The sequence below is a fragment of the Phaethon aethereus genome, assembly GCF_964289735.1.
Source record: "Phaethon aethereus genome assembly, chromosome: 25".
In the NCBI taxonomy this organism is placed as follows: domain Eukaryota; kingdom Metazoa; phylum Chordata; class Aves; order Phaethontiformes; family Phaethontidae; genus Phaethon; species Phaethon aethereus.
Window position 1 is genome coordinate 2,610,938 of NC_138601.1, and position 11,945 is coordinate 2,622,882.

The following is an 11,945-nucleotide window of genomic DNA, read 5'->3' on the forward strand; positions in this document are numbered from 1 at the left end:
CCAAGTTTTAATTCTGCTGTAACCGAGGAGCTGCTCTGTGCAGACCACCAACACCTGCCTGCCTCAGGGCTCAGCACCCATCGCCCCTCGGTGACAAATATGGCTCAGGGAGCCGCCCCCGTTAGGCGCAACCTCTCTGGGCACAGCGAGGGCCGGTGTGGATGCTCGTGTCATCTCTGCAAGGCGAGTGTCCCAGCACAGCCAGCACTGGTCAGAGACCTGGAGATGTGGCCACACAGCAAGCACAGGAAGGGGATCGATGCTACAGCACCAAGGCCAAATAAAACCCTCCCTGCCCCACCGGAGGACAGGAGGCAATGTCACATCAAGGCACGGACTAACAGCAACATGTGGCTAGGTCACAGCCCTGTCCCCACGACGGGGGAGAGGGGCAGGGTGAGCCAGCTGCTCCCGAGGCCACAGTGGGAGGACAGGAGCCAGCCCTGACCCATGCCCCAAGCTGAGTCTGTTGCTGAGGATGGAGCTGGTCCCACATCACTTACGGTGTTTTTTCTTCTGTTCTTTGCGCTTCTGAGCTCTCACATCCTTCTTCAGGCGGCTGTCGACGACCTTGAACTGGCCTTTGACACCAGGAGGACGGCGTACCCGGCGTCCTACACCTTTCTTAGCCACCAAATAGGTGACCTGCCGCTTCTCCTTGGCCAGTCCAGCCTTCTTGTAGATGCTGCAAGAGAACGGCAAAAGGTGAGAATGAGAACCCAGCACGGTGGCCCAGCTCCAGCAGTTTGGCTTTGGGACCAAAGACCAATATGGGCTCCCACCACGCCTCTGGGCCTGTGCGCCCCAAAATGGGGCTCCCTTGCTTGCTCTGCCATGCCTCAGCCTACACCCAGATCCAGCCCAGCCTTTGCCAGCCCAGCCACATTATGCAGGGCTGTCCCTGTGCTGTGGCTGCAGGGATAAGGCATGGCAAACCAGCCCAGCACAACACGAAGGATCTGGACCTCAGCTTTGCCACTCACCGCCGCAGCTGGGCCACTTTCTCCCGCTCCGAGATATCCACCGTGCTCACCACGGCCTCTGCTTTCTTCTTCATCTGCTCCATCTTCTTCAGCATCTGTGGGGACAGCGAGGGTGAGGGACAAAGGAGGTTGGAGGAGGGATGGAGCACCAGGGAGGGGGAACGAAGCACCCATTCAGGTCCACAGCCGCACTCACCCGTCGCTTCTTGCGGGCTTTGGCCTCTGCCACCTTCTTGATGGGACGGGCGTTGATTTCACGCCAGCGCTGCCGATACGCCTCAACCGTCTGCCGGTCCACAGGTATCTGCTTGCGCCGGTGCTGCTTCTCCTCCTCTGTGAACCACTCCGGCAGCTCTCCCTCATCCTCATTGAAGGAATACCTGGGCGGGGGGACTCAGGTGAGTTGTGAGCAGGACATGAGGTCCCCACACCAATACATCTGCCACCCCCATGGCCTGTCTCTTGTTGGGAGACCAAATGCTGCTCCCCCTCCAGCACCCACAGCTCTAAGTACCTGTTGAAGGAGTCATCAATCAGGTCCCGCCTGGCCTTTTTGGAGGTGGCGATGACGGAGCCGAGTGCCAGGCCCTCTGCGTCCAGGACACGGGCTTTTTTCACTGCAACATATGGACAGATTAAAGCTTGGCCTATCTGCAAGCAGCCTTGCCAGCCCAGATAAGCATAGTCTGACCCTAAAGAGGGACTCGCATGGTATCACTGGGCACACATGGGTCCAGACAGCACCCCCCACTCACCTGGGTTCTCAATGGGCACCACCTCGAAGCCACATGGCTCAACACGGCCCCGCTTTCTCCCCACCGGTGTCAGTGGCCTATGTAATGGAGAATGTTCAGGGCTAGGGTCCTCACCTCCCACCTCCCAGCCCTCCAGGACCGTGGAACTGTGGGAGAACATCCAGGGCACCGCCTCTCAGCCCTCACCTCTCTTCATCGCTGCTGCTGTCATCATCGCTGCTCTGCTCATCCTGCGCATTACCAGTGTCGGGTCCTGTGTCTGCGGCAGGTGAGGGCTCAGCTGGAGCTTCCTCCTGGGGTACCTTCTTCTTCTGCCCTTTCTTTGTCACTTTGTCTGCGGAACAGGAACAACTGAGTGAGAAAGGGTTGAGGCAGATCCCACTGCAGATCATTCCTCTGGAGTCTCAGCTCATTAACACTACACTAATGCCAGCTCGTTAACTGTGTAACGATCCAGGCTGGAAATAACCTCTGGAGTTCTCTGGTGCTGCTCAGAGCAGTATCCCCATCATGGTTTGATCCAGTGCCCCAGACTAGGCCATGGGGCTGTCTCTCTGTGCCCCCCAGAGTGATGCAGCCCTCCGCACTGACCTCTCTGAGACTCGTGCTGTCTCTCAGCCAACATCTGCGACTGCCCCAGCTCCAGGTCCTCATCTGCATCGTCCTCGATGCCAGCAAAGGCATCCTGGGGATGGGGAGCAGGGGGTCAGGGCAGATCTGAGGAGCTGCTGCGGCCAAGGCTGCTCTGTCATTTCTGGCCCAGTGGGACTCACCTTCCCAAACCACAGGCTGGTCTGTCGTTCCTCCAGCACCGACTTCTCCTCCAGAGGCACCAGCAGGGGATTCTCCACTTCCTCCCCTTCCTCCTCCTCTTCCTTCTGCTTAAACTTCACCCTGTGACAAACAGCAGCAGGATCAGTGCCTCCCAGCCAGGATGGGGTGTGCCCACTGCCGGATTCTGGAGCTGCTCCAAAGGAAGCCTCTGCTCCAGGGAGGTCTCTCTCAGCTCTCACCTCTTTGCACCCTGCTCTCGCCTTTCCCGCTCCAGCCGGCGCTGACGGGCCTCGATCTCAACAAGTTCTTCCGGGTCCAGATCGCTGGCCAGGGACACATCGTCCTCCTCTTCGTGATCCGAGACATAAATGTCATCGTCCCCAGGTCCTATCTCCAGGAGGGCATCTGCTGATGCCATGTCCCCCCGGGTCATCTCGTTCAGTAGCTGCAACACAAGTAAGATGAATCACAAGCTACAGTCCAGTCACGTGCCCACCACTGCCCTGGCCCTGATGGCTCTTGGAGCCTGGCCTCCCCCTGCCCCACGCACCGGGGTCCTGTGGATAGTTCGGAGAGAGAACATGCTGGTGTCACCATCATCAGCGATGGAGACACCAGGGAGGTCCATCTTCAGCTCCACACGCTCACGCTGCTTCCGCTGTTCCTTCAGGATCTTCTTCTTCTTTCTGGAGTAGGAGGCAAAGAAATGAGGCTACACCACCCCCATCCCCCCCCCCGCCCCGCCATCCCAGCGGCTCATCCACTGCCACATGGGTGCCAGATCTCCCTCAGCAGCACTGTCTGCCCTATGTAAGGGCTCCCCAACTCTGGCACAAAGGGGGCCCATGCCAGCTTGGAACAGCCGCTCCAGCTGCTTGGAAGAGCAGATGGTCCCGAGGACCCCAGACCCACAGACCCCACCCACTGTCAACAGAGAGACAGGCTCTGACACTACCACCCTCTGTCCCCATGACTGGAGCCCCTCTGTGCTCTGCTGGTGCAGTGCTCCTCCATCTCTCCTCATGTGAGAGCTTTTTACCTCTTTAACTCTGCCAGCTCCTTGGCCTTCATCTCTGCCAATGCCAGCTCTACTTCCTCCTCTTCCTCTTTCACCACCTCATCATCTGCGGCTTTTAGCAATGTTTTCTTCTCTTTCTTCTCCTTCTTCTCCTCCTCTTTACCTTCTTCCTCTTCACCGGAGCTCAGGCTGCCAAAAGGAAGAAGCTCAGACCGTCCTTCCTAATGGCAGGCCCATCCCGCCGCATAGGCGCTCTGGGGCAGCCCCATTGTTCCTACTTGATATCCAGCTCCTTTGCCTGCTCTTTCAGCTTTTTGGCCAAAAAGCGCCGCAACTTCGTCCTCCAGTTCAGCAGGGCTCTGTGCAGGGAGGCAGATTGTTAGAGACACCCACTGGGACCAGCATACTGCCCTGCCCCAGTCCCTCCCAGCACCTAAGCTCTTTGCGTCCCAGCACGCGGATGTCCTTGCAGCACTGACGCAGCTCCTCCGTGGTGGAACTGTGATTCTCCAGCTCACCGTCCCCGAGTGTGATCTGGACAGGACAGAGGGAAAGGGCTGTTAATGCCTGAGCTCCAGCTCCTGCGCTGCCTCCCCTCCACAAGAACAGGAACTGGACCATTGCTGGGGCACCTGGCTCCCTCTTTTCATCGCTCTGTGCTCCTGGGGATGTCTCAGGGGCCACCAAGGTCCCCCTCATCTCAGGCACTCACCTCGTTGGCCTTGGAGAGGAAGTCCACGGGGTTGGGAGCCTTGAGGAAGTCCATCAGGGTGAAGCGGTGGTAGAGGATCGTGTCACCATCTGCGTAGCCTTCTGCCTACAGGAGGAAGGAGCTGTATGAGCCGTAGTAGGGCACATGCAAGCAGCTTCAACCACCCCTAAAGAATGAATGATGTCACATAAGTCATGTGGACACTGCAGCAAGACACGAGTTAGGGACAAGGGCAAGTTACCAGCCCCAACCTGCCAGCTCCACGGCACCTCCCAGTCCCACCACAGACTCAGAGAGGTGACAGCGATAAAAGTTAGAGGCCACTTGACATGACCTTTAATGTCCTGTATCCTAAAGACATCTGACACAGACACAAACCCTGTGGCCAACTGTTGTAGAGTTTTACCAATCCATCAACTTGTATTAACATTTCCCCACCACTGCACCGCCTTCTAAGACTGTAAACATTCCCAAAACTGTCACTTCCACCACTTCGCATCCCCAGACCTTTCAATTTTCCTGAGCAACTTTCGTTATTACAATCTCTTTAGCCCCAATTCCCAGTCGCATTTGCGCGTGTTTGGCCTTGCTCATACCTTTGGCTTCTTTTTGCTGACCAGTTCGCTAACAGATTTAGTCTGAACCTCCACCTCCTTGAAAGCATATTTTGGGTCAAAGAACTTGCTGTCGATTTTGTCTGGAGCCTGATAACCTGGGATGGAAGAATCAGGGCCATCAGCAGGTTTTTCCCAGCCCCATTCCAGCAGCTGCAGGTCCTCCCAGCTGCTCACCCTGGCACACAACAAAGATCTCAGCAGACTCATTGCGAGAGGCTTGGGGCTTCGTGGCCTGGACCTTGTGGAAGAACTGCTGGAAGATCCAGAGGAGTGGCTGGTAGTCCCGGGAACGAAAAACCTTGGTGATGAACCAGCCGCCCTTGCAGAGGAATTCGCAGGCCAGTTTCAGGGCCATGAGGGTCAGGTTGGCTGGAGCAGAGGAGAAGAGCAGTTAGCAGTCATCACTGTCCCCTCTGCCCAGCTCCTTGTCCCACAGTACACATCGCTGCCTCCCTGCCCTGCTGGGGTATGAGATGTGCCTGCCCTCGTACCCCCCCGACCATGCCAGGCCACAGGCCAGCTCTGGGCAGGCCCCACCTTGAGAGTAGGCATCATGCACCCAGCTGGCTCCCACGTTGGGTGCTCCGTCATTCAGTACCACATCCACCTTCCACGTCTGTAGCTCCTTGCGCAGGGCCTGAGGGATGGGGACGCGTGTTTGTCTAACTCCTCTGCAAGAACTGACAAGCAGCACCCCCGATCTGTGTCAGCTCAGCTCAGCGCCTCCATCCTACCCCTGAGCGAACCCCAGCTGAGCAGGCAGGGTGATGCCCACTCCCATCACAGATGGACCTTCTCTGACCCAGACATCATCCCCCATGTGATGCTCAAGGCAGGGGAGACGGGTTCGTACCTGGCGGCATTTTTCAGTGGTGATGTCCTCCTGCAGTGTCACCACGTTGGGAATAGGCTTGATAGGGACCAAATCCACCCCTGTTAGAAGGAACAGATATGAATACCGCAATCCCTCAAAACTGGGCTCCAGCTCATCCCATGTGGCTTGCCCACCTGCCCTCTCCTCCTACCAGGATCCCCTTTCTTTGGCCACATCCAGGGACTGTGGTGGAGGTCCCTGCCCCTAGTCTGCTCCTGCTGGTCCCATCACTCACCAATGATCAAGCTGGAAACTGGCATGAATTTGGAAGCCACCTGCAGCCTGGAAAGAACAGAGAGAATCAAAGCTACAGCAGGATCCCAGCAGATCCCCCAGCCTTGAACTGTGCTGCCAAGGGTTTGGGATCAGCTTTGGCATCGAGGACAGAGACACAACAGAAAACACACAAGCTGCTTCATTACAATGTCCCAGGGTGGCTGGTGGCACTGGGCTGTGACTTGGGGCGCTGACAGCACTCACCATCCGCCGGGGGCTGCACACAGATCCAGCAGCGCCCGGGCTTTCTGCAGGAACTGGAACTTCCTATTGAGCTGGAGAAGCTTGAAGGAGGAGCGGGAGCGAAAGCCTGTGGGAGGGAGAGCCACAGGTTAGGGATTACTGAGGTTACGGGTTGCCGGGGCAGCAGCCCTCCCCCAGCCCTGCAGTGAGCAGGCAGGCCCCTCACCCGTCTCCTTGGCCAGATGGTAGAACTTGTCCCTCCGGCTCTTGCCCAATTTGCTTTTCTTGCCCATGGTGGCACCGGTTGGGGCCCTCCGTAGGGTCGGGCCCTGCTGTCAGCCGCCGGCACGGACCTGAGGGAAAACAGTCGGTGTGAGCTCGGGGCGGAGAGGACCGTGCCTCCCAGTGACCTCCCCAGGAGAACCCCAGTGTCCCCTCAGCGTTCCCCCGCTGCTGCCGGCCTACCCGGGCCTCGTGTCCACCCAAGGCCTACCCGCAGCCCGGTGCACCCCTTCCCCGTTCCAGGCGCTACCGCTGCCCCGGCACACACCCACACACAGAGACAGACACACACACCCACAGACAAACATACACACACGACCCCGATCCCGATGCCGCCGCGTGCCCGCACCGTGTTCCCGACGTGCCCCACGCCAACTGCTCAACTTCCGCTTCCTCTCGCCCTCGCCGCCATCTGCGGAGTGGCGCGTCCCCGCCGCTGCGGCCATGCGGGCTGCCGCGGACGGAAGAAAGGGAACCGATAACGCGTCACTTCGGAAGCGTGTCCGTGGTCTGCACTTGCACCTCTGGTACTTAATGATATGGAAAAATCACCTTTGACCGTACCAAGATGGCGACAAGGCCCCAACTGGGGAGAGCGTCCATCGCGCATGCGCACTCCATCCCGCCGGCGCTACAATGCGCATGCGTCTCCTTGGGACTGGGCGACGGTTTGGTCGGCGCGTGTCGCGGCGTCGAGAGGAAGTGACGCTATCACGTCCGGCGCGCAGGGGGCGAGGTGCGGAAGGAGGGCGGCGGCCATCTTTAGTGCCGGCAGGAGCGGTGCCGGGGTCCAGATGCCGGCGGAGAAGATGGCGGTGGACGGGCCTGAGCAGGTGCGGCTGGACCGGACCGAGCCGGAGCGGGGTGCGGCCGCCGGCCGGGGGGTGCTCGGGTCACGTCGTGCTGCCGCGGGGCTCTGCTGGGACCGGATCTGATCGGGGCCTGGCGGGCGCCGTGACTCGGCGGGTCTTGCCTCAGCCTCCCCGAGCGGGTGGGGGCCGACCGGGGCCAGGGGCAGGCCTTGGGGGATGCAGGACCAGGCTCCGGGAGAGGGTAGGAAGAAGGGGTGTGTGTGGGAATGGTGAGACTCGCAGGGGAACGGGAACTTGGGGACTGCTGTTGAACACCGGCCCGGGGAGACAGAAGGTGGGTGGGAGGGAAAGCGGGGACCCAGGACCTGACCCGGGGAGGTCGGAAGGGGAAATGAGGATTAGAGAGTCAACACAGAGACTGACCGAGAGTAGATATTGTTTTCGAGGCTCTGGGTGGGGAGTGGGAGGCCCTTGGGGCTAAGGCCGGTGTTGCTGAGCTCTGCTCTCTCACAGATGGAGATGGATGATGGGAAAGGCGGCACGGGTCTCCGGCAGTACTACCTGTCCAAGATCGAGGAGCTGCAGGTGAGCCAGTCCTGGCTGCACAGGAGATGGGCAGCTGGCCTGCCCCGGGAATGGCATCGCTGTGGTTCCAGCTGGAACTGCGTGGCCATGTCCCTACGCTTGTGCTTGCTTCGAAAGCACCCTCAGCCTTTTCTGTACTGTGGGTGCCCTGTTCTGGGGTGCGAGGAAGAAGCAGTGCCCCAATACCTACAAGCGGGACTCAACTTTTGAGTGGTGCAGATGTACAAGATGAGTCTCAGTTCTACAAACTGACAGCACTGCTTTGTGTGTGTGCGCACGTGAGGTGTTGTCTAGCCCTTGGCAGTGGGGATTGGCTGGCCATGTCCTGCTGGGAAGGGCTGTATCTCTCCCTGTGCCTGTCCTGAGACAGAGGCCATTGTGTGGGTGCCCATGCTCAGTTGATGTGAGCTTTGCATGGGGCATGGAGGACTCAGCAAAGCTTTTCTCCCAACAGCTCATTGTGAATGAGAAGAGCCAGAATCTGCGGCGCCTGCAAGCGCAGAGAAATGAGCTGAACGCTAAAGGTATGGCTTGGCTCCTCTCATCTTTCTCACTCAGGGCTCTGTGGCTGGCCCTACCTGCTGGGCTAGTAGCTCCTGGCCTGGCTGCTGGCCACCGTGGCGAGTGCTGCCCCTCTGTTGTGGGCGGGGGTCTGGGCTTGGGTGCCTGTGGCTGGTGCTGATGTCCCCCTTTACACAGTGCGTCTGCTGCGGGAGGAGCTGCAGCTGCTGCAGGAGCAGGGCTCCTATGTGGGAGAGGTGGTGAGAGCCATGGACAAGAAGAAAGTGCTTGTCAAGGTACGAGGCTGAACTGTCCCGAGGGTGACCACGCCTGGGGCAGAGCAGGGGTGAGGAAGCTGGGGTCAGACAGACCCTCGCTTTGACCCCACGGGGGTTAGGGCAAGTGTGAGCATGAGCTCTGGAGGGATGTAGCAACTGAAAGATGTGAAGCGAGAGCTTTTTCTCCAGAGAGGCATGTTGAGGCAGCTCTTCTGTGCCCAAACCTTCCCCAAGTAGGTGGGAGGCACCTGGCTTAGAGCTTCCTGGGGGCAGGAGGGGCTGCAGCGTGTTTGATGGTGGCTGAGCTCTCTGGCTCCTTCCTCCTGCTCCGAGCAGCTGGTGTGGATATCGGGCACACAACAGGGGACTTCTCAGAGAAATAACTCTCATGGTGGCAACTGCTGCCTTCCAGGTGCACCCAGAGGGGAAGTTTGTGGTGGACGTGGACAAGAACATCGACATTAATGATGTGAGTGTCCTGGGGCCAAGGGAGGGGACATGACTGCTCCCTCTGGGCAGCCTGGCGCTGCCTGACCCCTTTGCAGTCACGGGGATACTGAACTCCCCTCTGCTCTCGCTGCAGGTGACCCCGAACTGCCGTGTGGCCCTGCGCAATGACAGCTACACACTGCACAAGATCCTGCCAAACAAAGTGGACCCTCTTGTGTCCCTGATGATGGTGGAGAAGGTTCCGGATTCCACATATGAGATGATTGGAGGGTTGGACAAGCAGATAAAGGAGATCAAGGAAGTGATCGAGCTGCCGGTCAAGCATCCTGAGCTTTTTGAGGCGCTGGGGATTGCTCAGCCCAAGGCAAGTACTGGTGCTGTGGGCCTGCAGTGGGGGTCAGCTTTCTGGGGTGCTACAGTGCCATTGTGATGCTTCCTCTGTCACCCCTGAGGGGGGTCCCTGTGTCTCCTGTCGGGGTGTGTCTTCCTGTGCGGGTACGGACAGGGGTGCTGAGGTCTCCGTGTGACCGTTGCAGGGTGTGCTGCTCTATGGACCCCCCGGCACAGGCAAGACCTTGCTGGCCAGGGCTGTGGCCCACCACACTGACTGCACCTTCATCCGTGTCTCAGGCTCCGAGCTGGTGCAGAAGTTCATCGGTGAAGGTAAAAGGGTGCGAGGGAGGCAGCTGCTTGTGCCGGAGCCCCAGCGAGGGCTCTTGTGGTGCTGGGTGGCCTTGAGACAGGCCTCTCGTGTGGTGCCCTGGGCAGATGGAAGCGCTGTGGATGTGCTGAGCTGTGCACAGTGCCAGGGCTCAGCCCTCTCTGGTCTCCGCAGGTGCCCGCATGGTGCGGGAGCTGTTTGTGATGGCCCGGGAGCATGCTCCCTCCATCATCTTCATGGACGAGATTGACTCCATTGGCTCCTCCCGCCTGGAGGGGGGCTCTGGTGGGGACAGCGAGGTGCAGCGCACGATGCTGGAGCTCCTCAACCAGCTCGATGGCTTTGAGGCCACCAAGAACATCAAGGTAGAAGGGTGTCATCCCTGCCTGGGGACAGGGCAGTGTCCTGCCAGGAGTGGTGACAGTTGTTCTCCCCGTGCAGGTGATCATGGCCACAAACCGAATCGACATCCTGGACTCGGCTCTGCTGCGCCCTGGCCGCATTGACAGGAAGATTGAGTTCCCCCCTCCCAACGAGGAGGTAGGTGGGGTGCCCCATGGCAGGCCCTGGCTCTCCCTTGGTCACCTGCTGTCCTTGTCCTGGAGGGGGACAGCATGTTGTCCCCAGCCCTCTCTGGGAGCGATTGCTGTGGCTCCAACCCTCACTTTGCTGCTGTTTTCCTCCAGGCCCGTCTGGACATCCTCAAGATCCACTCCCGGAAAATGAACCTGACGCGGGGCATCAACCTGCGGAAGATCGCGGAGCTGATGCCAGGGGCGTCGGGCGCAGAAGTGAAGGTGATCCAGGGGCACTGCAGGGTCATGGGGGCTGGCAGAGGGAGAGCGGTGGGTGATGTCCCTGTCCCTTGCAGGGGGTGTGCACAGAAGCCGGCATGTATGCGCTGAGGGAGAGGCGAGTGCATGTCACACAAGAAGACTTTGAAATGGCTGTTGCCAAGGTAAGCTCCATGGGGCAGGCAAATTCTTCCACCACCAGCTCCTTCTTGTAGGGGCACAAACTGTCCTGGGCAGCATCTGCTGGCAGCTGCAGAGCTTGAGGGGTGTTGGCTATGGGGACAAGCCACAGCGTTAAGGGGGTTGTCCCTATGTGAGTGACATAGCAGAGGCTGAGGCGGTAATGGAGATCTTTCCTGGGGCTGTGGTGCACAGCCAGAGCCTGCAGTGCCTTCCCTGTCCAGGGCTGAAGCTTAGTATTGGGGTTGGGTTTTGGGGTTATTAGGACCCCCATGGGGGGCTGTGTGCTGGGAACCAACTGTCATCTCCTCCCTGCCCAGGTGATGCAGAAGGATAGTGAGAAGAACATGTCCATCAAGAAGCTGTGGAAGTAACGGTGAGGCTGCGTTGTCTCTAATAAAGTGCTGCTATGGCCATGCCCGTGCACTGAGTTGGGGGAAAGGGCTGCAGGACTCCAGCACGCACACACAGAGCTGCTGCTAACTGGTTTTATTAGAAAATATCCAAAATAGACAAAAAAAATGGTTACACAAGAGGCAGAGCAGGCACCCCTGAGCCATACACCCTGGGAATATGTAAACACCCCCCTCCCCTCTGCCTGCGACCACCCCGGGGAGGCAGAGCTGCTTGGCCAGGCAGGAGGAGCGTGCGGGCAAGGGGCCAGCAGGGTTAAGGCACTTCAGCGGGTCTAGCAGGTGGTGGCACTATCCCCTCAGCCCCAGAGCTGTGGTCCCCAGCTCCCCAGTATCTCCAGTTCTCTTGGTGCCCCCAGATTGGTGTTGTGCGCACAGAGCCCCAGTGACCCCGCTGCCCACAGGCTCCTGGGGACAGAGCTACCCCCTCTGCCTCCCTGAGACCTGGTATCGCTCACAAGATGAGTTGCTAATTATGTAAAATAGCATGGGTGGAGTAATCAACTGATTGTCAAAACTTACACTAAAAAACTTGGTTACGTATAAAAAGAACAGCTTGGGCCAAGCCAGCCCTCTGAGAATACCACGAACCACTGCATAGATTGAGGCAAATGAGTGCAGTAAGAGGAACTCTAATATATTAATCAAATACAAACCCACTGTACAAAACGCTTCCTTTTTTTTATAAAACCTGTTCACAAAAATAGTGCAAAACATTGGGCACCAGCTGGGGGCGGTGGGCTGGCATTTGGAATGACAAAACTTTGGTTGAAGAGGGGCAGGGCCACACCTGCCTC

General features: G+C 58.7%; 2 protein-coding genes across 3 annotated transcripts; one reads left to right on the plus strand and one right to left on the minus strand.

Moving 5' to 3' along the window:
• Window positions 1–495: 495 nt before the first annotated feature.
• FTSJ3 (FtsJ RNA 2'-O-methyltransferase 3) lies at window positions 496–6,485 on the minus strand (the record flags this gene model as incomplete). Its single annotated transcript, XM_082010580.1, has 21 exons — window positions 496–685; window positions 984–1,078; window positions 1,180–1,363; window positions 1,498–1,600; window positions 1,739–1,815; window positions 1,925–2,072; window positions 2,330–2,423; window positions 2,512–2,632; window positions 2,752–2,957; window positions 3,063–3,198; window positions 3,552–3,719; window positions 3,809–3,889; window positions 3,964–4,064; window positions 4,243–4,347; window positions 4,839–4,954; window positions 5,034–5,228; window positions 5,397–5,496; window positions 5,713–5,792; window positions 5,969–6,015; window positions 6,214–6,319; window positions 6,419–6,485. The coding sequence occupies 21 exons, from the start codon at window positions 6,483–6,485 to the stop codon at window positions 496–498; spliced, it is 2,520 nt and encodes an 839-aa protein (XP_081866706.1).
• Window positions 6,486–7,268: 783 nt separating this feature from the next.
• Window positions 7,269–11,300, plus strand: PSMC5 (proteasome 26S subunit, ATPase 5; the record flags this gene model as incomplete). Of its 2 annotated transcripts, XM_082010596.1 has the most annotated exons (12): window positions 7,269–7,307; window positions 7,800–7,871; window positions 8,326–8,395; window positions 8,571–8,668; window positions 9,063–9,119; window positions 9,234–9,464; window positions 9,637–9,763; window positions 9,936–10,126; window positions 10,203–10,301; window positions 10,448–10,558; window positions 10,633–10,719; window positions 11,056–11,300. In XM_082010596.1, the coding sequence occupies 12 exons, from the start codon at window positions 7,269–7,271 to the stop codon at window positions 11,107–11,109; spliced, it is 1,236 nt and encodes a 411-aa protein (XP_081866722.1). In that variant the 3' UTR covers window positions 11,110–11,300. The 2 variants fall into 2 exon arrangements, with proteins under 2 accessions (XP_081866722.1, XP_081866723.1); XM_082010597.1 differs by lacking the exon at window positions 7,269–7,307 and having other exon boundaries at window positions 7,725–7,871; window positions 9,637–9,792; window positions 10,007–10,126.
• Between the last annotated feature and the right edge of the window lie 645 nt (window positions 11,301–11,945).